Source organism: Vicugna pacos, chromosome 4 (genome assembly GCF_048564905.1).
Source record: "Vicugna pacos chromosome 4, VicPac4, whole genome shotgun sequence".
NCBI classification, from domain to species: Eukaryota; Metazoa; Chordata; class Mammalia; order Artiodactyla; family Camelidae; genus Vicugna; species Vicugna pacos.
In genome coordinates this window covers 22,893,850-22,915,204 of record NC_132990.1, presented here as the reverse complement: position 1 = coordinate 22,915,204, position 21,355 = coordinate 22,893,850, and the positions used below count along the sequence as shown (strand labels likewise).

Genomic DNA, 21,355 nt, shown 5'->3' with positions numbered 1-21,355 from the left:
TACACATCATTAATCATCAGAGAAATGCAAATTGAAACCACAGTGAGATATCGTCTCACACCAATCAGAATGGCTATCATCAAAAAGAACACAAATAACAAATGTTGTAAAATATTTGGAGAAAAGTGAACCCTGGTACACTGTTGGTGGGAATACAAACTGGTGCAGCCATTGTTGAAAACAGTCTGGAAATTTCTCAAAAAACTAAAAGTAGAACTACCATGTGGCCCAGCAATTCCATCCCTGGGTGTATACCAAAAAACAAAACAAAACAAAAACACTAATTCAAAAAGACTCATGCACCCCAAAGTTTATAGCAGCATTATTAAAATCTTATTTTATATGTTTTTAATAATAATAGAAATAATATTACCCATTGCTTTTGTGTATTTGTATGCTAGGTACTCTTCCAAGCACTTTGTGTGTATTAACTCATTAATGCAAACAATGACTTAGTGAGATAGATAGTATTACATCTGTTACACAAATGGGGAAACTGAGGCAGAGAGAATAATGTGCCCAAGGTCACAGAACTCATAGTAGCAGAAGTGGGTCCAAGCCCAGGCAGCCTGATTCCAGAACCTGTGCTGTTAAGCTCTATGCTCTACTGTCTTCCACAAAACACCAGGTAGTTTTTATTCAATGACTGTTAGACCTACTTTCTAGACATTATTAATTTTTTAATTGAGTCTTTATATCAACTTTATAAGGAAGACATTATCTTAATTTTATATATAATGCAATTAAGGCTTAAAGAATTGCAACAGATTGCTCAAGATCAGCCTAAATTAGTAGCTATAGATTATAACCTACATCTATCTTTTAATCCTAACTCCATAATCTTTCTGCTTTTCTAAACTAAATTTTTCAACAACTTTGCATTTAATAGCTTTAAAGTTTAACATTTGCTAGTTCTATTGCATCTAATAGCTAATTAGCTCCTTAAAGGCAAAAATTATATATTCTTCCTTTGATAACTTCTACAGAATTTTAAGTGATGGAGAGCATATTACATTCTCATGAGAAGGATGAAGCTTGACTTATTGAGTAGTTTTTACCAAGGCACTGCTATGATAATGCATTTTTTTAACCAAGATTTAAAAATTGTTTTCTACTTCAAGAAACTCCCTCTTTTCTTTACATCATTCTACTTCCAGCAAATCACTGAAAGCCTGGTTCATGTACCACTTCATGTGTGCAGCATTTCCCAGAGCTGTTCTCCTTTTCTAAGTTTAACATAAAATAAAAGAATTCTTTTATAATCTATTGAGTTTACGGTATTAATTTGATATATAAGTGAAAATATCCTATAGGCTTTTGTGACTAAGAGCTAGAAAATCAATTTGAAAGTTAGAAATTAAAGGGCAGATCACATCAGTCAAGACTGAATATTCATTCACATTGAGGAAGTGAAGGCATTGATGACATTGAAAGAGCTGGCTGAAAAGTTGACAAAATCAGTTAATAGATTATATAGTGTCATAAAGTGTTAGAAAATGTGGTTTTGATATGAGAGTAATGTTCGTGGCATGGTGCTTCCAAGGAAAATGAGGCAAACTGTCTCCTGTTTGTCACAAATCCTACCAAGTCCACTTGGTAACTGTAGGCGTTTAATTTTCTGAATCCTGATTTGTATATTGGCACTATACATTTTCCAAAGGAAGAGAATACGCCTTTTAGTCCCCACAAAAGGCTATTTATCTGTATTAACAAAGCCGCTAACTAATCCCCACAGTTTTGTGTTCATAGAAGGAGACGTTACAGTATTTCCAAAAGTTATAGACGCTTTACTGAATATGGTCTGGAAGACCAAACTCTCATCCAAGATCATTGCTGCCTAATAGCCTTTGATCTAACTTAACCTTAACTCCTTAATTGGAGTGTATCTAAGTGATCCCAGAACTCAAATATAATCTTTCAACACACGTGTCCTAAATATACACTGCTGTTTATTTTGTGATTAAACATCATTATCTTCTCTTTTATCTTGATGAATTCTTGATTCCTCTGCTCTCTGATTCAAATACAGCTAAATTCTACAACAGCAGATTTTGTTCTCAGAAACATTTTTGGTAACATCCATTTTAAACAAAGCATGATCATTTTAGGATTCAAGTTTGCAAGTTTGCTTCAACTTATGTTCAGTTACAATAACCAATTAGTTTTAAATTAGTTTAATCAAGTCCCAAATAAAGGCCTTTTGTCAAGTGTCAGAATCCACAATTAAAAACAACAGAGCATAACCCATTCAGCAAATAAGTTGGGTTTTTAGGTTAATTTAACATACAGACATTGAGCATGGTAACTACTAAATCTGAAGAACCTTTCAGAAAATTGTAATTCTGTATTTTATGGCTCTCTGTAAACATTTTCATTTATGTAGATTTATATGATTACTATTGTATCCCAAACTTATATTTGTCTTTGGTTTATATTTACATAGCAATTTTATTAAAAAGATTGAAGGTGTTAAATTGTACTGGACCCTTTTTTTTTCTGTTAGGAACTAGAGAATTTTAAATAGCCTTATTTCCATTTTTGTGATCTGTGTTCATGCCTCTAGTAATAATGAAGTAGAAAACTAGTACTCTCTTATTGTACTTCATTGCTAATCTCCAGAGTTTTCTTTTATCTTACCCCAATAGCTTGTATAGTACACATTCCTTGTAGGGTATTCAGTTTATATATGTCAGATTCTCTAGGGCCATGGCTTTTGCCAGATGAAGCACTTTTGATTTTGAGGCTGATGAAACACAGTGCTATTATTGATCTGTGCATGACATAGCCTGTCTCTCTCCTGGCAGAGTGTAGCAACATTTATCCAGGAATTTGTGAAATGTCACTCGGATCATGTTCGCAAGGTAAACTGTGCAAAAACCAGGATCTGAGCTGAGAATCTATGTGGAATTGGACGTGACTGTCTTATTCCTACGTCCTATCTTCTAGGTGAACCAAGTGATATTTGTTAACAGAATGTCTGTGCCTTATATTAGACTTTGTTAGAAACTATTATTATCACTCAGAACACAATGTCCTGTAAAATCGTACTTCTTGTACTGTTTTCACATTCAGTTGTTATCTTACCACAGAAAATAATAAGATATGAAAATGTGACCTAAAAACATCAGTTAGAAATTTATTTTCTGCTTATATTGAACAAGTGTTGTGATATATTGCACAGTCTTATATTCCAAGTAGTGTTTTCATTCTTTGCATATTTTCAGGTGAGTGAGTCTCTTTAAAATATCAACATACCTGAAAGTAACAGATTATAACATTTTTCTCATTATGGGATTATTATGATATTTAAATATGCATATGTTTTGGAGTTTGGTTTTAAATGTCTAAAACATTGGTATGCACATAGATAAGTGTGCTTATATTTGTTATAATTCAGTTTAGTTGAATGTACGTACCTAATACATATAAAACACTCTAACAATGAGATATTCAACAATGAATTAAACATGGTCCTGTCCCCTCTGCAAGATACTATCGGGGAAGTTGGACATGTGTATCACAATACAAGGAAACTGTGATATATATATAGCATGATTGATTGTGTGTGTGTGTGTGTGTGTGTATAAAATACACCATGGACATGTAATGGACAAAGAAAGACAGATATTCATTGCAGTCATTATGTAGTAAGGCTTTTGAAGGAGGTGACATTTGGGCTTAGACTTAAAATTTGGTTTGATTTTGAAAGTTATGTTTATGGAATAAAACCATTAAGAAAAGGAAAGCTTGGAAAGGCATCAAGGTGAGAAACCAGTTTGTTGTGAATAGTAATCTGATGAAGCTGTGGTTCTCAACACTAGCTGCATGCTATCCTCACCTGGGGAGTTTTTAAAAAATACTTATGCCCAGGCCATACCCTAAACCAATTAAATCCGAATAACTGAGGTGGGGTGTCCCTGCACCTTGCTAGTTTTTGAAAGCTCTCGAGTGGTTCTAATATACACTGAGGACTGAGACTAAAGTCTGAGAGAACTGAGATTCAGTGCAAGCAGCCAGATAAGAGACTGTTTAAATATCAAGGCAAAAGATGGTTAAGTATTTATAGACAGTACATATTTAGACAGGAAGTAGATAAGTATTTAGAAGTAGAAAAATTGGAAAAAAAAAAACAAAAGAGATTTTTCACTGGTATAACACAGAGTTTGATGACCAATCATAAGAAAGGTTAAAAAAAGTTAAGTATTTAAGGTACCTACCAGGGTTCTAATTAAAGTGACCAGAAAGTTGATGATAGAATATACTGATCAATGGAATATTCTAAATATTGTAGGGTGAGAGAAACCATATGTGAAAATATACTAATAAAGTTGGATAAAATATAACAATAATCATTATAAATGCACAGCAGAGTTTGCCCCCCAAAAAATGTAAAACCCTAGGGGCTAAAATCAGTGATGGCTTACCATTGTAACCAAGTGTAATTTGTCACTGAAATAAAGAAATCAAGTGAGAAGTAAGAAAATTGAGTAAAATATAGAGGAGAGGGCTGGGCTAGAGGCATGAATTTTGGAATTTGAGTATTTAGATTATATTTAAAGACATTAGGCTGGGTAGGATCACCTAGGGAATGAAGGTAGACAGAAAAGAGAAGAGATACCAGGTCTGAGCCCTGGGCTCTCCAACCCTTAGAGTTTGAGCAGATGAAGAAGGTCCAGAAAAAGAGAGGCCAGATAAGTAGGAAAAAAAAAGAGAAAGGAGTATCTAAGAAGCCAGGTGATGAAAGTATTTCAAGAAGTGAACAGCCAAGTATGTCAAATGCTGCTGAGTAGGATGAGCCCATGTGAAGAACTGGCAAATAAGAAGAATAACTGGAGAATATAATTAAATGTAAATGTACTTTAGTTATTCCAATGAGTTTTGTTATTGAGGGGACAGAAAGCCTCTAAAATATAAACATTTAATAACTTAGGCTCAAAATAAATAATACTATAATTGGTAACTTCAGTACTTTTAAGATAAAGCTGACAAATAGTCATTAAGGATGTTCATTATTCAAACAAAGCAATAAAAAAGTCTTAACTCTAAATATTTACCAAAAATGGTCACATAACTAGGCCAAAACATAGCTCCCCACAAATCTCAAAATTTTGGTGTCATATAACAGTATTATCTAACACAAGTGAAATTTGACATCAATTTAATAAATTAAATTTTAAAATTCTCATGCAAACTTATAGAGATATTTTAAAATAACGAATGGGTCAAATAAAATAAAATGTGAATTGAGAAAATGCTTCAGGTTGAATGATAAACTTGTAGGATGCAGGTAAGGTGGTACTCAGATGGAAATGTATACCATTACATACTTATATTAAGACTACAAAGAAGCTAAAATTTGATGAGCTAACCATTCAATGTAAGAGTGAAGAATTAGGTTTCTAAGGAAAATAGAAGGAATATTAAGATAAGAGTTAATATTGTAGAAAACAAAGATGCAATATACATGATCAAAAAACAAGAACTAGATTACTGAAACTAATAAATTGATGAAAATTAACCAGTGTTGGTGAGGATGTAAATGAATCAGAACTTTAATACATTGCTAGTGGGAATGTAAAATGGCACAGCCATTTTGGAAAAAAATTTGGTCGTTCCTCTCATACTGCCAAGGTAAAATGTAGAGTTACAATATTATCCAGCAATTCCACTTCTAGATAGTTATCCAAGAGAATTGAAAACATAAATTGACACAAAAACATGTGCATGAATACTCATAGCAGTATTAATCATAATAGCCTCAAAGTGGAAACAATCCAAAAAATGGGTGAATTTTATGGTATGTATATTATACCTTAATAAAGCTATTAATTAAAAAAGTAATACTATATTATAAATGCTTAGGTGAGATTGAAATTTTAGTTTTATATTTAAATTATATTAGGCATATACATTTTTCAAAAAAGTAGAAAAAGTAGAAACAAATTCTTCCTCATTTTATGAGGATGATGTAGCGTTGACACTACATTAAGATAGGAATGTGTTAGAAATGAAAAAGTCTTATCTCAGTTGTGAACATAGTTGTACCATTGATTTCCGAACTATTAGGATAAATGTCATGAATAAACCAGGATAATCCCAGAAATTAAAAGTTTGATTAGAAAATTTATCCATGTAATTTACCACTGTAACAAAAAGAAAGAAGATATATTAAACATGGAAAAAATCTGGGGTGACATCAACAAGATGGCAGAATTGGAAGACCAGACCTTCCTTCTCTCACAGAGATACCACTTCAACACCAGTACTTGGACCAGTTTCTTTTGTGTGAAATCCAGAAACCATTCAAGAGGCATCTGCACCTCTGACAAGTACAAAACCAGCTTCACTGAAGTTGCTTAAGAAATTTGTGGCACTGTCCTGCCATAGTCCTACTCATTGGCACACCACCTTGTGATCTGGGGGAAACCCCCAGTTCCCAGCTTCTTCCCAGGGAAGGAAAGAATATACTGGACCTTATGTCCATTGATCTGGCTTCTTGGGGTGCTGTCTAAGGGACTGGCTTCTTTCTCATCTGTCCGAGAGCACTGATGGGACCTGACATGCTATAGATACCTGGGGGACACTGAGAACCAGAGAGCTGGATGTACCAGAGGACATCACACAGGAAGCTGATACAGAGGTTTGATGGTCTCTCCCTCAGAGAGAAGAAGAATGGGAGTGTGTGTCCAGTGTTCTGGCTTTTCAGGGGCTGCCCAGGGGCGAGTATCTATCTAGCCCAGCTTGGGGCGCTGATGGAACTGGACATAGGAATAGCTGAGAACATTCTTACTCTGTTAAAAGGTATCTACCAAAAACCTGAAACAATCATACTTAATGGTGGAAGTTAGAAGCATTCTTTTTAAAGTTAGGAAGAAGACATTTATGCCTGCTATCATTGTTTTGTCTCAGAGATTGTGCCAGAGGGCACAGGCAACACACTAAGGTAAGAAAAATAAATGGAAGTCAAAAGTATTAGAAATGAAGAAACAAAACCATCATTAGTTCCAAACTGCTTGTCAGCACAGAATCTCAAGACAAACTAATAATAGATTTCAGCAATATTGCTATATGTACAATCAATATATGCTAAAATGATGAGACTAAACATTTACCAGAATTCAACAATATATGCAAATTTTAAAAAGAAATATTGTTTAAGTAATAGCAAGAATTATATGGTATCCAGGAATGGAAGATGCAGCCCAAATTCAGAAATAGTAAAATGAAAAAGGAATGTCTTCAAAGGAATGTCTTTTGGAAATACACATATATTATTAGAAGTATAAAAAAAAGTCAGGGAATGATAAACACCAAAGATGTTTGGGGATAGTGATTATTTCTGGTGAATCAGAGGAGACAGGATCATGGCCTTCAATTATATTGCTAACACATTGTTTTTGTTGCGTGAGTGATACATGGGCATTTGTTATGTATGCATTTTTATTTGTGTATTGCATATTTGAAATTTTCCTTAAAAATGAAATCTACTGATGTCATTCTAGAGAAGAAATGCTGAAAGTGGAACAGATCTTTGCAGCAAGGTAATAAATTTGGGGGAGTATGAGAAGGAGAGGGTAGGAGAGTGCGCTGTAACACAGAAACAAGGGAGGGAAGGTTTTAAACAAGAGAAAGAGAAGAGCTGATCAACAGTGTCAGATGCCATAGAGGAACTGAAAATAGGGAAGAGGTTGTTGGACTTTTTTTAGAAGGCTCTATTAGTTAGACTCTTGAGAGCAAGTTACAGGAACTGAACTCAAACTAAGAGGGGGAACGCTCACAATATCAAAGATGAACTGAAGAGAACAGACTTGGGAAGAATAGCGTTAACAGGAACCACACACTTACTTCTCTTCCTCTGAGACCAGTTTTCTGCATGTGGCCCTGGCCATGGTTATCAGCCTTACGGTAACATCCTTAGAGCTTAGACCCCAGAGAAGAAAGGGATTTCTCTTTCTCATTTTTCAGTCTTCTTTTGATTTACACAGTTTATAAACTTCTGGGACCACAGGAAAAATTGCTTGGTTTATTTGTAATTTTTAGTTAGGATTTATGTTCATTTCATTATATGTGTATTTTTTCATTGACATAAATAATTGGCAGGACATTTGAAAGTCATGCAGAATACAGGGCCATTTCTGTTGGGCAGGACTGATATGCACATTACAGTACATCTAGTGTTCCTGGCTCTCACTCATCTCAGTGACAATCATTGTGGCACTCAAAAGTGCCCTCACTAATTTCCAAAATACATAGCTAGGTAGTATATACTCTTTGAGAACCACTGATATAGGAGAAAAGCAAAGAAACCAGCTTGATTAGTAAAAATAAAAAGAACTCCAGACTACCCACTTCCTAAAGATCTATATAAATCATTATATTTCACTTAGCACAACTAAGAGTCAGATAATTTATTGAGTGCTACTCTGTTAGATCAAGCTTTACTACTTGAAAAAATATAAACAGAAGATAATTCTAAGAAAAATGAAGTGAAGGATGGTGGAAGAAGTTTCTATGTGAAATTTTTGTGTTGAAAAAAAGTTTTTCAAGTAAAAGCAGTAAGAAATGTATAATTTAGTCTACTTAAAAGAAATTTGTACTCTGTGCCATGAAAGGTAGGCATTTTTAGTAGTTTTCACATATATTAGTTTTTAATGAAAAAAATCCCATTTTAAACAGTATCAGTAACCTTTTATTTTATCAGATCTAGTGATTGCAAATACTATTATTTTAAAGAAATACCTATTTTTTTTTTACTCTTTTGACTCTTATGAAACTTGCACAGGAAATGGAGAAAAACATTATTAACTTGTTTCCCTTGAGAATTTTAGCAGGGTATATTTATAAATGTAATCAAAATCATATGAATACTTAGTAATGCTGCTGTTAAATGTGTAATGAGTTGTAGGATTTTTGAAATGCCCCGATTGGCTTTCATCCAAGTAATTTGTTTGCAAAGCTTAGATGTAGTACAACTGAGAAAGACATGTGGTTAAGTATTGACCCTATCAGTAAAAAATTTTAATTTCTAAGCATTAAGATGCTATTTATATTTAATATATACTTAAAATATGTATATCGTTTTACTCATTTGAATATATGAAGTCGGAGCTAGAACTAATGATATTTAGCCTTTGGGTTTATTATCTAGAAAGTTGGTAATATTTCATTTAGATTAGTGTGATAATGCACTATTCCTATGAATTGATTCCAGTATAATTTAAATAAACTTAATGTTCATTTACATGGTTCTTAGAGGCTTATTAAAAGAGCTTTATCTCATAAAAATATGAATTCCAAAGTATATCATGGTCTGTTATAAATTTTTAGAGATCAAAAATATTTGAATCAATTTGATGCCTTTCTTTTGAAATCTGTGTAAGAATTAAATATTATGAGCAATTTTAGATTGTGTAGACTCTGCCCTGCATTTAGTAACAATACTATATATGTGGACATTAGTTTCCTCAGGCCAGTCCACAAAAGCCTTTTGTACAAAAAAATACAGTCCATTGAGAAGCAATATTCACCCCACTAGGATAGAAAAAACAATCAAATAAAAGTATTGAAATCTGTTGCTTAGGAAAACCAAATTTAATAGGGAGAGTGAGGCAGGCTTCGCGAGACTTCTGCAAATATTCTGGAATTTGATAGCCTTTATACCTGGTAAACACTACCTATAACTTCACTTGAAATTTTATGATTGTTCTTTATGTAGATGTAAGTATAGTATTAATATCACCCTGAAACACCAACTATTATTTTTGAGTATTTGGTATGTTTGTTTATTTTCTTCTTTTTTCTTCATTGTTGAAGTGGTTCAGTTGGGGGCATTCTTTTCCTCCTGCCCCCACACAGCTTAAGTAACTGAAAATATATTGACAAAAGTGGAAGAGGAAAAATAGAATTAAAGAGGATATGTGTACACAGAACCTGTGAGGAATAAATACTTCTATGTTGAATTAGCTGAGTTTAAGCAGTAGAAGGCAAAAGGAGAGTGAAATGAGGGATTTAGAAAGACATTGGTCAGTTTCTTCTTTGGGACCTCAGATGGCATTACCATCTTCTCTCATTCCTGTTGGGGAAGGGAATCAGAATGGGAATGCATTGCCACTTGATGGTCATCGGTAAGCATGCCATGCGTAAATCAGTTGTCAGGAGGGCTGAAACTGAACTTATTACCATATGAACACTGAGAAATTCTTAACATAGTGACAATGATGAATTATTCAGGTTATACTTCTGGTTCCAAATATGTGTCTCTGTATTTAGTACGTTGGTATGTAAGTTTTAGTGGGACTTTCATTTTAGTAACTAGAATAGAGGATTTGAAATCACAAGCCTACAGTTGAGCAGCTCTTGCTATGATAAACCAAATATTGATTGTTTTACCGTGAATACTTGAAAGTCACTTGTATTAGTTAATTTTTCAAGTTTCACATATAATACATTTTGCTGATTCTTTTTCTGTAGTTGTGGAAACAGAAGTTTTAGTGATTTGATTTAACTTCACTCCAGTTAAATTCATTAGTCTTGTTATTCAAATTATTTTGAAACATAATGTATTGCTAGTATCAAATAGATTAATAGTTACTATAAATACCTACAATGTCAAAGTTATTAATAAAAATTAAAAGATACATGTGAAATATTTTCACTATTGGGAGATGTTTTGAAAATTAAAAGTAGTAAAGTGTTTTAAACAATTTAACATTTGAAATAATAGTGTTGATTTTCATTTTGAGAAATCATATTCAGACATGTTTACAAAACAGTTATTTAATTGGGCATTACTAGAACTTACATTACAAACTATAAGGGCATTGAATTAATTTTACTTCTTGTAAATGTTACTGAGAGTAGCATAACTCTTATCCATATGCAGATATCCATATTTCTTTGATAGAATCTAATTTGAACACATCAAGACAGATTGGCATTTTTAGTACCATAAAAAACTGCTTTGTTAATTGCAACCATATTTAGTATGACCTTATAGCAAAGTAGCACCTTAAGTGTCATGCTTTGTCTTTAATGTGCATACTAGAGCTGGGTTCATCTGTACTAGACAACTGCATTTCATGAAGAGAATTTTTTCTTGATAGGCAATTAGCAGTAATTAGGAATATTCACCTCAATAAGATGTCAACATGAGATTGTTTAAAAAAGTTGAATGTCAGTGGCTTAAAAAGAAAGTTCTTCTGACACATGGGTATGGCATGTGAAACATGAAATGTTAATTTAACTTTTCTTATTATTCATGCACAATATTATTTTGTCATTCAGACACTACACCGACAGAGTGTAAAGGGTGTTAAAATAGTGCTGCTGGAATAAAAAGAGGATTAAACTACCATTGGCCAATTAGCCAAAGGGTGCTTAATGGTCTCTAAAGGCTACTGAAGTCTAACTGCTAGCAAAAGCATTGGTGAAAAGTCCTCTATATTACCTTCATTTGCATGACATTTTGTGAAGCATACTGTAGGCTTTTAATAACTGCATTTGTCAGAAAACAGTCTATAAATGAGTGATGTTGTAACTAAGTGTATTTTTCATAAGAAATTTTGTTACACAAGTAATTCCACCTCTGCCTAAGATCTTTGTTTTATTTTTGGTTAGTTTTTCATTTTTAATTCTTTTTCTTGATAATCTCAAGTATCATAACAAAGGAAAACATGTTTTAAATGTAAAACACTAGTTACTAACTTGAAAGAGTTATTAATCTGAACTATTTATCTTTCTAGATAAGTACTTATATGGAAAATATTTTGCTAGTGACTTAGAAACCCATGTAATTCTCTTTGTAACTCATATAATGTTTTAGTTAAGTGACTATGCTTTTAGTTTTATACATAGACAACATGGACAATTTTATTTCTTTCATTTTTATTCCTTGTAAAAGAAAAAATATTCTCAGTGAAAGAATATTGATGCTAGCCACAGGAAGGAGAGATACTAAGAGTGTGGTGACTTTCTAGGAGACTCTTGCGTATAGAATTTACATAGATATTATTCAACTTGAATTTTCTGTTCAGTCTCTTTTGCTTTAGTTCTGGCAACAAAATTCTTATGTTGTAATTTTTTTAAGATTATAACATAACATTTTTAAATTGCTGCCTCTACTTAAATGTGAATCTGATTGTGAGATGTAAATGAAGTTATTTAGGTATTCAAGATGAAATAACTGTATTCAATATCCTCAGCCCTATGCAGAATTCAAGATTAAATATTTTGGTGAAATAATTGGTACATTATGGACTGTTCCCATTTAGTGATTGCTTTTCCCTACTTTGATTGTCAAGGCGTTTGGGTTTCAAAAGGAGAAAGAAAAATCCGAGACTCCACTATTGTTACAGATGAGGACTAACCCTCACTTACTCTGGTTACTTATTGGCCATTTCTAACATTTGACATGTTAACTTTGCCCCAGCATGAACTGGAGAGAATCCTTCTGCCAACAACTATTTCCTCCATCGGCTTCCCAGAAATCCTGCTCCTGTAACCCTGACATTCACCCTCACGTTAAGCTGTGTTTTCTAGAATTTCCATGTGTCTACTTTTTGGATCTCACTATCCCAACTAAGGACATTTTCAATTTTTTAAATGGTTCATTGTTTTAAGTTTCTCATTCAGTGGTGAAAAATATATGAGAACTGAATACTATCTTTTCAATGCTACAGAGTATTTACTGTCCAGAAAAAAGAAAAAAAAAGATCAGAATCAGCCTTTTATTAGAAGTGAAGAGCTGTACCACATCCTGTTCCTTTACCTGGGCGCATTGCTCCTAAACTAGTTAAATACTCATAAGCATTTTCTTGATGCAACTAGCATCATGTTCACTGACTAGGTGGCTGATGATTATTTTATTCTTTGGAGACATCAAGATCAGAGAGTGTCTGTTGTTTTGGGGGGTGATTAGGGAAATGATTCTTTCTTATCTGATGTTTTTCTAAGCCCTTTTCTTCTTTTCATTTGGGCTATAAGAATATTTTTCATGGGACCTGTTTTATGTTTTCTGATAATTCATTCTTGAACAGTAAAATGTTTACCAAAGCTCCTGCTGGAAGAGAGATCCTCCACCTCATGAGGGCTGCCCCAGGCTTCCCCAGCAGTGTTCTGGCACATGCCTTCTCTAGAGTAAAAGTTGGAAAGCAGGAAGATTGTAGGTCTAGCCGTGGCCTTTAACGCTATACCTAGTTTCCAGGGAACATTTGACAAAACAAATCAGGAGAGATACGTGAAAGAAAACTGGCTGTAACCAGCATTTACCAGACAGGATTTGAAGGCAGCAGCAGTTCCCTCAGCTCCCTGATTTGTTTCTCCATAGCACTTACTGTAGTTTATTGTGATATATTTCTAGGTTATAGATGGGTAGCTACCAAAAGGCAAGGATTATAACTCTTTTGTTTATCATTGAAGACGTGGAGCTGGTACATTGCCTACTACATAGTATGTATGAAAAGGATGAATAATAGATATTGAGTCAGATCCTGAATCTAGATATTCCTGATCAAAATCTTTCAGAAAACATCAAGTTTGAGCTCAGAATAAAAGGCGTTCATGAAAGAACTCCTATACAACAGAATAAAGGAGAGTACATCAGGAGAGGCTTATCCACCCCATTCGTAGGATTACTCTTGAGAGCAGCAAAAGGAAGCTTCTGGCCAGAGACTTTGCTTGGCAATTAGACTACAAAATGCAGATCTGGAAGAGGCAATTTGTATTTCTAGGACAGAAAATTGAACTTTTTTTAAGTAGTTGAAGAAGTGAGCACAAAATTATGGGTGAGGAAAGAAAAACCAGAGGGGAGGATATTATATAAACTATATAGTGTGGAGTTCAGGACAATTGTTTAAGGGGTGGCAATGTGGCAATAGGGGGAAAGGAATAGGTTTAAGACAGGGAATGATTTTTTAAAAATTGGGACTCAGTCTTCTGTGGTATATAACCAATTACCACAAATTTAGCAGCTTAGAGACAACATTCACACTCATTACCTCACAGTTTCCCCAGTCAGGAGCCTGGCACAGCTTAGTGGAGTCCTCTACGCAGAGCATCAGAAGGCTGCAATCCGTGTGTCAGCCAAGCTGCCTTTCTGCAGTTCAGGCTTTTCTTCCAAGCTCATGAGTTTGTTGGAAAAATTCAGTTCCTTGTGGTTGCAGGACTGAAGTCCCTGCTTTCTTGCTCAAGGGCCATTCTCAGCTCCTGAGGTCTTCCTTAGGTCCTCACCTTGTAGCTTTCTCCATAGTCCTATCATAACATGGCCAGCAGGAGAATCTCTCTGGCCTTCTTTTAAAGGACTCACCTGATGAGTCAGGACCATCGAGGATAATCTTGCTTTTGATTCACTCAAAGTCAAGTGATTAGGGAACCATGATTTACATCAACAGAATCCCTTTTGCACATAACATTGCAAATAGCACAGTCATGGCAGTTGGAGCCTATCACATTCACAGGTCCCACTCACATACAGGGCATGGGCCATTGGGGATCATCTGAGAATTCTGCCTGCCACAGTGCTCATTCCTGAAGAACGAATCTGGTAATATATTCTTGTTTCTTCTTACAGTTGCTTGGAGGCTTCTTTCCTTTTTAGAGACTTGTACTTCTTCAATGTTATATTTAAATAAATAATAACTAGTGTCTCATTTTAAACTTTTATAGTGTTAAGTTCTATTTTATAACCTTTGGTTAGAGTAATTGACTACACATAAATCAATACAGATCTCAGTACTTATTCTCATTGATGTCAACTTTTAAATTGAAATAGACTTTTAAAAGATTGTAGAGGGATTGCACTGCTGGGGAAATAAAGAATCAGAATAATACATCTGCCTTCAATGAGCTTGTAGCCTAGTAGGGAATCCTAAATTAAGATCAAACAAATAACTCTCACTGAAGATAATGTAAGGTTTCTGTCGTGAGAGAAACTATAGGATTATTTGGTATGTGTATATTGTGTGTTTATGTACGTGTGTGTGTGTATATAATGAAGTTTTTTATTAATTCAGATCCTCAGCCTTTAAGACAGTTCTTGACTGTATGTAGCATTTGCCACAAGATATGCTAACAATAATGCTGTAAATCTAAAATTTACCAAGTGCTACATAGATTTTTTTTAAAATTCTGCCCTCAAAACTACCTTTGCTAGGTAAACAACCATCATCTCTGTTTTTAAATAGAGAAACAAAGTCAAGAGTTTGCTCAGTGTCACTCATCTGGTAAACAGTAGACTCCAAATAAGAATCCAGAAATTATGACTCTTTCATGTGTTTTATATTATTTATGGTTTTAATGTAATGTGACTTAAATGTTTTAAAATCTTTGATTGGAGTTGAAAAGGTAATATAGAAATAGGAATCATGCTTCTGATTAAAAAAACTATTTTAAGAGTTATCTTAATTTATTGGTAGATTTTATAGCACAATCCCTTTCTAACAAGGTCACAACAAAAGTCTCACATTCCAAACCAAGTAAAAACAAAAGAAATTGTTTATGCTTCTTGTCTCATCTATAAAATTCCTGAAATAAGAAACAGAGTGCTTAAACTGAGAGAAGTTAGTAATAGAGCCATAACTACTTGTCCAAAATTCTAAGGGACAATCAAAGGATTCCAAACTGATGAGATATATGATTTTCCTATTACTTTTATTTCAGCAGGCGCTCTGTAGCATTTCTAGGCATGTATAATTAACATTAGAAATATGTTTTAAAGACTGTGGATTTAAAATAGTTTAATCAAGGCACAATTTATATTTTAATAAATTACTTATTTAATAAATAAGTCATTTGAGTTACTGTCTCCATAATTTCAGCATTTCTTCATTTACTAAATTTTTATACTGTTAAATTGAAGTTAAAATCTACATATACATAGTTTTTAGAGAAATACATTTATTGGCTTGGTCTTTCTGCAATGAATGATATATTTATAGTGTCAGGATCTGCCACCGTGGAAAGAATAGAACTAATGGCACACGGGTTTACAAATGAGAGAAGCCACCAGGCTGTTCATAGAAAGAAAAGCACCTCATCAAAATTTAGTCTTCTGTGTTGCCTGAGATTACACCTAGAATTGTAGTCATGTCTTAATGTCTTACCAAATTGAAATCTCAAAAAGTCTAAATTAGATGCAGAGCAATAACTTTAGGACTGATAAATATTCTGGTGCGTACTATTTAAGTTAAAGCTAATGATAATATTGCTAATAAATGTGTGTTTTAATTTACATAGAAATAAAATAATAGGAAGATTATAAATATAAGCTGAAATTTGATGTGTCTTTATAGCGCTATCTGTGCTACAAATAGGGGGACTTGAATTTTTGAAACCTTTCTTCTGATTCTTACTATACAGAAGGCATAGTTTTTAGATACCATGAGTGGGCAGATACATAGATGAACAAAGAAACTGTCCTCTCTCAAGGATTTACTAAGGTTTCTGGTTGAAGAACAGGCACAGTGCTATGGGAGCTAAGACAATGGGGAAGCCACTTGGTTGAAGGAAAAGAGAAGAAAATAGCAGAGAAGTCTTCAAAAGAAGGAAATACTAAGCTGCTCTTAAAGCATGAGAGAGATTTCAGCAGAAGGAAACACCATGTGTAGAGTCATCAATGTAGAAATGGCTAACAGATGGGGGGAATGGCAGGCAAGTTTGACTGCAGGTGATGTCTGACTGAAACATGAACTGAAGCTAAACCTTACAGAGATTTATTATTACCACAAATATCTGAGCTTTATTCTACTGGGCTGGGGAACCCCTGAAGGATTTTGAATAAGAGAATAACAGGTCAGTGTTGTTTTGGAAAGTTGTATAAAAAATATTTTGAAGGTACAAAGATGGTTTGATGGTTGCTGGGAGGGGAAGGGCTGATGCAGTGGTCTTAGTGGGATAATGAGAGTCTTTATTAAGAAAGTGTCAGAGGGAATGAATATGAGGAACATTATATAATGTAGAGAACCTGACAATTGTTTGGACATAGAGAATTAATAAACAGGGAGGGAGATTGATTCAAGCTTGGATGATAACCAGGAAGATTTTCAGGTTTAGGAAAATTATGAGTTTGCTTTTAGATGTTAATTATTTGATGCCATTGGGACAGTTCATGAGTGAATACTTCCTGAATATCTTAAAAAAACACACTTTAGATCGTAAGTTAAAATATAGCAAATTAAATAGGGTTTTTTTTTTCCAAAGCATACTTTTTATTTCACCAACACCTAGTTTAATCTCAAATATATTAAGCCCTAGTTTTGAAATCATGACCTATACATATGTAACAGTATACACATGTGTATACATATGTATACATATGTAGTTATATATTTACTGGTATACTTCTTAGATATTGTGTTTAAATATACTGTTAATACGTAGGTAACTTATGTCCCATTTTTATATTACTGTACATGTTAGCTACCTCTTTTACTGTTTTAATTAGACTTAACAAAGAAAGATTTTTTCCTCCTCTGAGAGACTTCAGTACCATTTTGTCTAATTGTTCCTTATGTTCAACTGCCATATTATAAGCTTCTTTGGAATAATAAAATAGTAGTGCAGGTATCCTCTTAAGGATCTCTAAGTTGTTATGCCGTTACAGCTTGGTGGCATTCTGCTGACTACAGATTGGTGAATAAGAGGGGCTAACATAAGACAATTTCTTTTACATTGTTTCATAAAAACAACACTAGTATGTCATTTAGTAAAATGTTTTATGATATTAAAAATTCAAATCTAAGGAGTTTAGTGCAATCTACCTTAGCATTACAAAGAGGACTTGTCAACTATCAATCAAGTGCATCAAACTGAGCAAGTTTGTTTGTATGCTATTTGTTTGAACTAAATCTCTAATAAGCCTCTTCTGCTAATTGGACTTAACATTTATGTTGCTAAATGAGAAGGATTTTGGCTGCTACATAGGGTGGTAAGATCTACCCAATGGAATAAACAACTAAACATCTGTTATCCCATCCTGCTCCAGCTTAGCTTTTACCAGTTAAGTACATCAGCCCTGAAGTCAAGGTTATCAAATATGTGAATCTCTGGCACACCCATGTTCATGGGAAGGCAGAGAAATGGCACATCATGAGGAAAGATCAGCCAACCAAAGGATATTGAGTACAGCTGGTCTGTTTTGTTTTAACCTTTACAAGCCCTACAACCTTAAGCAAAAATTAGTTGACATTGTAATTTATGTAAAGTTTTTATAATAACTATTTTTATAACTAATTTCACTTTTTCTTTAAGATAATATCTTTTATTTGTCATTTTTTTTTTGAGAGGGGAGGTAATTAGGTTTATTTATTTATTTTTTTAATGGAGGTAGTGGGGATTGCACCTAGGACTTTGTGCATGCAAAGCATGCACTCTGCCACTGAGCTATACACTCCCCCCCCATGTCACTTTTTTCTTCAGCATTTTTGTACGCATCAAATTTGATACTGATAATTGTTAGGTTAAGTGTACTTGCTTTTATAATATGTTTATATTTTCTTTTAAAAAAAAGAAGCTAAATTTGGATTTGGCTGAGCTTAGGAAAGAAAAAGAAGACTTACTAAAGAAATTGGAGTCCTCATCTGAAATCACAAGTTTGACTGAAGACGTTACCCGGCTGGCAATTCCACGGATACAAGTTACATCACTTGGCCCTTCAAGGAGCATGGATTTGGAAATGAAGCAATTGCAGTGTAAACTAAAGGTGATTATAAATTTTATTAATGAAAACATATATTAGGTTACTGAATCCTTAAAAGACATATTTTTATCAATTCTAATTTAATTATACTAGTAAAGGTAAACTATGGTATAAATAACCCCCAAATTATTAATGCTGCATTCGACCTCATCTTTCTATTTTAGCCTGGTAGATTCTTATCTGGTAACTCATAATTCTTTTCTCTGAAAAAATTGACAAGACACCATGAAATCCTAACACAGATGATAGAAACTGGCTATTGTCATTCTTCTCCACTATTCACTCCTCTCTGCCCTCCAGAATTCCTTTTGAATGTGTAATCTATCAACATAAACAGAAGTGCTTTCCTGTACACTTGCTACTATTTTAATTTGATGATTCTTGGCTGGAGATGGGGAAGGAGGAGGAAGGTGGAGGGAGGGAGAGGAAGCACAGAGCAAAGATAGGTTGGTTTAATAGATTTCAGCAGGTTAAACCTGAGAGTGAGAAAAAAAAGGCAGTTTTCCTTTGTGTATGAAGAATTGTGTCTAAGTCCAGGTGAAACTGGACTTCAAACTTAACAACTTAAAAAGTAAGGCTGGCCTTAGGTTAAATAGAATTATCTTGTAAGAAAAGGGATTTGTGAGTTTTATTTGGAAAGTTCATTTTCATGCTTCTTAAAACAAGCTCATTTGTTCCATACATATTAATTATTTTCTTCAGTGGGGATTGCTAGCTGGAAGCTAAAAAGTCAGTGTATGTGGGACCATAGGTATAATGAGAGTCACTGGAAAGAAAATTCTGGTTGAAAATGCACGGAATACATTAGCAATGGAATAACCATGACTGTTAAGAAGGTATTAGAATATAGAATCGTCAAATAGACTTTGTTATTTTTATTTTAAATATTATATCTGTGCTCTTCAATGATAACATCTTTAAGTGAAGGATTACTAATAGGATAAACTAGGATAAAGTTTAAAGTAAATTCATGTATTATTGCTTGAAAGTATTTTGCTTTATTAATAATAATCAGATATACCCATTGGCATTAATTTAGATGCTTCTGAAATACCATCTTCTTCAGAGGGTTTTATATGTACAACTTGTCTCAAGAACTACATTTTATAAGTTGAAATACCTTACAAAATAGAAATGTGAGAAAAAATAGTTGTGCAAGTTTGGCGCTGTATATCTTCTCCTAAATTGTGTTCCTGTTTCTGAAAAAGTGGAATAAAATGTATAAACTGAACATTTCAATGTTTAGGTTTTATATGGAGGATAAAATTATTGAGATATTCTTTGATCTTATATGCTACAGAGACTTGTAGTCACAGTTCTGTGATTCTTCTTATATACAAGTGTTTGTGGCCCTAATATAACTTTTATTTTCCCCAAGATAAAATAGAATGTTAGATTCAGCAGTGTCTAATCTGACTTATAAATTTTTCAATTGCTGATAGTTATAAGTTGATTTTTATTTTATTTATTTGGTTTCACTTACTACTAATACACTAACATAAATTTTAGTAATAATAGGCCCATATAGATATCTGTAAGCTTTTTTGCATTGTGGCATCCCATGGTGTAAGTTTTTGACCATATATAAATCTCTCTCACTTTGAAGGAATGTGTGAGTCACAAGGGTGAAATAATGAGAATTTAGTCTAAAGCAATTTAGATCACACTTGATGTAAGTTTGAAGTGACATTGTCCATATCTAACCTGGAGTCCTGGAATGCTCACCAGGGTATGTGGGGACAAAAAGGAATAAGTCTTTACTTTGGTCTTATTTCATATTTAATGTGGAAATATTCTGGAAGACCAGGTACTTTTAAGCACATAATACTCTCTAATGCTACAAATTTCTGTTTTGATAATTGTGTTCATTTGTGAGGGCTACCATAACAAAATACCACTGAGTGGGTGGCTTGAATGATAGCAATTTATTTTCCCATTGTTCTGGAGTCTAGAAGTCCAAGACCAAAGTATCAACAGGTTTGATTTCTCCTGAGGCACCTCTCCTTGGCTTACGACTGGCCACCTTCTTGCTCACATGGTCATCCTCAGTCTTGTGTGGTCTGTATCCTAATCTCCTCCCCTTAAAAGGACACCAGTTATATTGGATAAAGGCCCACCCAAGTGACCTCATTTTACCTTAGTTACCTCCTTAAAAGCCCTATCCAAATACAATCGTATTTTGAAGTATCAGAGGTGGGAGGCTTAGGATTTCAACATATGAATTTTGCTGGGATACAATTCAGTCTGTAGCAGATGTCAAATTGCTAACATAATGATTTTCCAAGAAATAATGTACTGTCTACTTGATGTTTTTTATGCCTGATTAAGAAAAACTGGTTATGTTTTAATCTGTTAAAGGTCTACATACATCTTTTTTTAATTTTATCTGATTAATATTAGACTTTTCTATGTAATTTTTTCAGTGTATTCTCAGATATATATGGTTCATTCAGAAATTAGAGTGCTCATGTATGTTTTCTTTTCTCTTAAAGAATTAAAAAAAATTTTTTTAATGGAGGTACTGGGGATTGAACCTAGGACCTCATGCATGCTAAGCATGCATGCTCTCTACCACTGAACTATATCCCTCTCCATTAAATTTTTTTCCATTAATTTTTTATGTGCATTTTCTGATCTTCATTTTTACTTAAGACATGTTTTATC

The 21,355-nt window shown here is 33.7% G+C and overlaps 1 protein-coding gene across 2 annotated transcripts in view; it reads left to right on the top strand.

Annotated features, from left to right (window-relative positions):
- Nucleotides 1-21,355, top strand: part of CNTLN (centlein) — a 245,958-nt gene that overhangs the window by 178,713 nt on the left and 45,890 nt on the right. For both annotated transcript variants that reach the window (XM_006208273.4, XM_072959367.1), the window contains exon 19: nt 18,503-18,694. In XM_006208273.4, the coding sequence (XP_006208335.1) occupies nt 18,503-18,694 (192 nt within the window). The remainder of the gene's footprint in view (nt 1-18,502; nt 18,695-21,355) is intronic.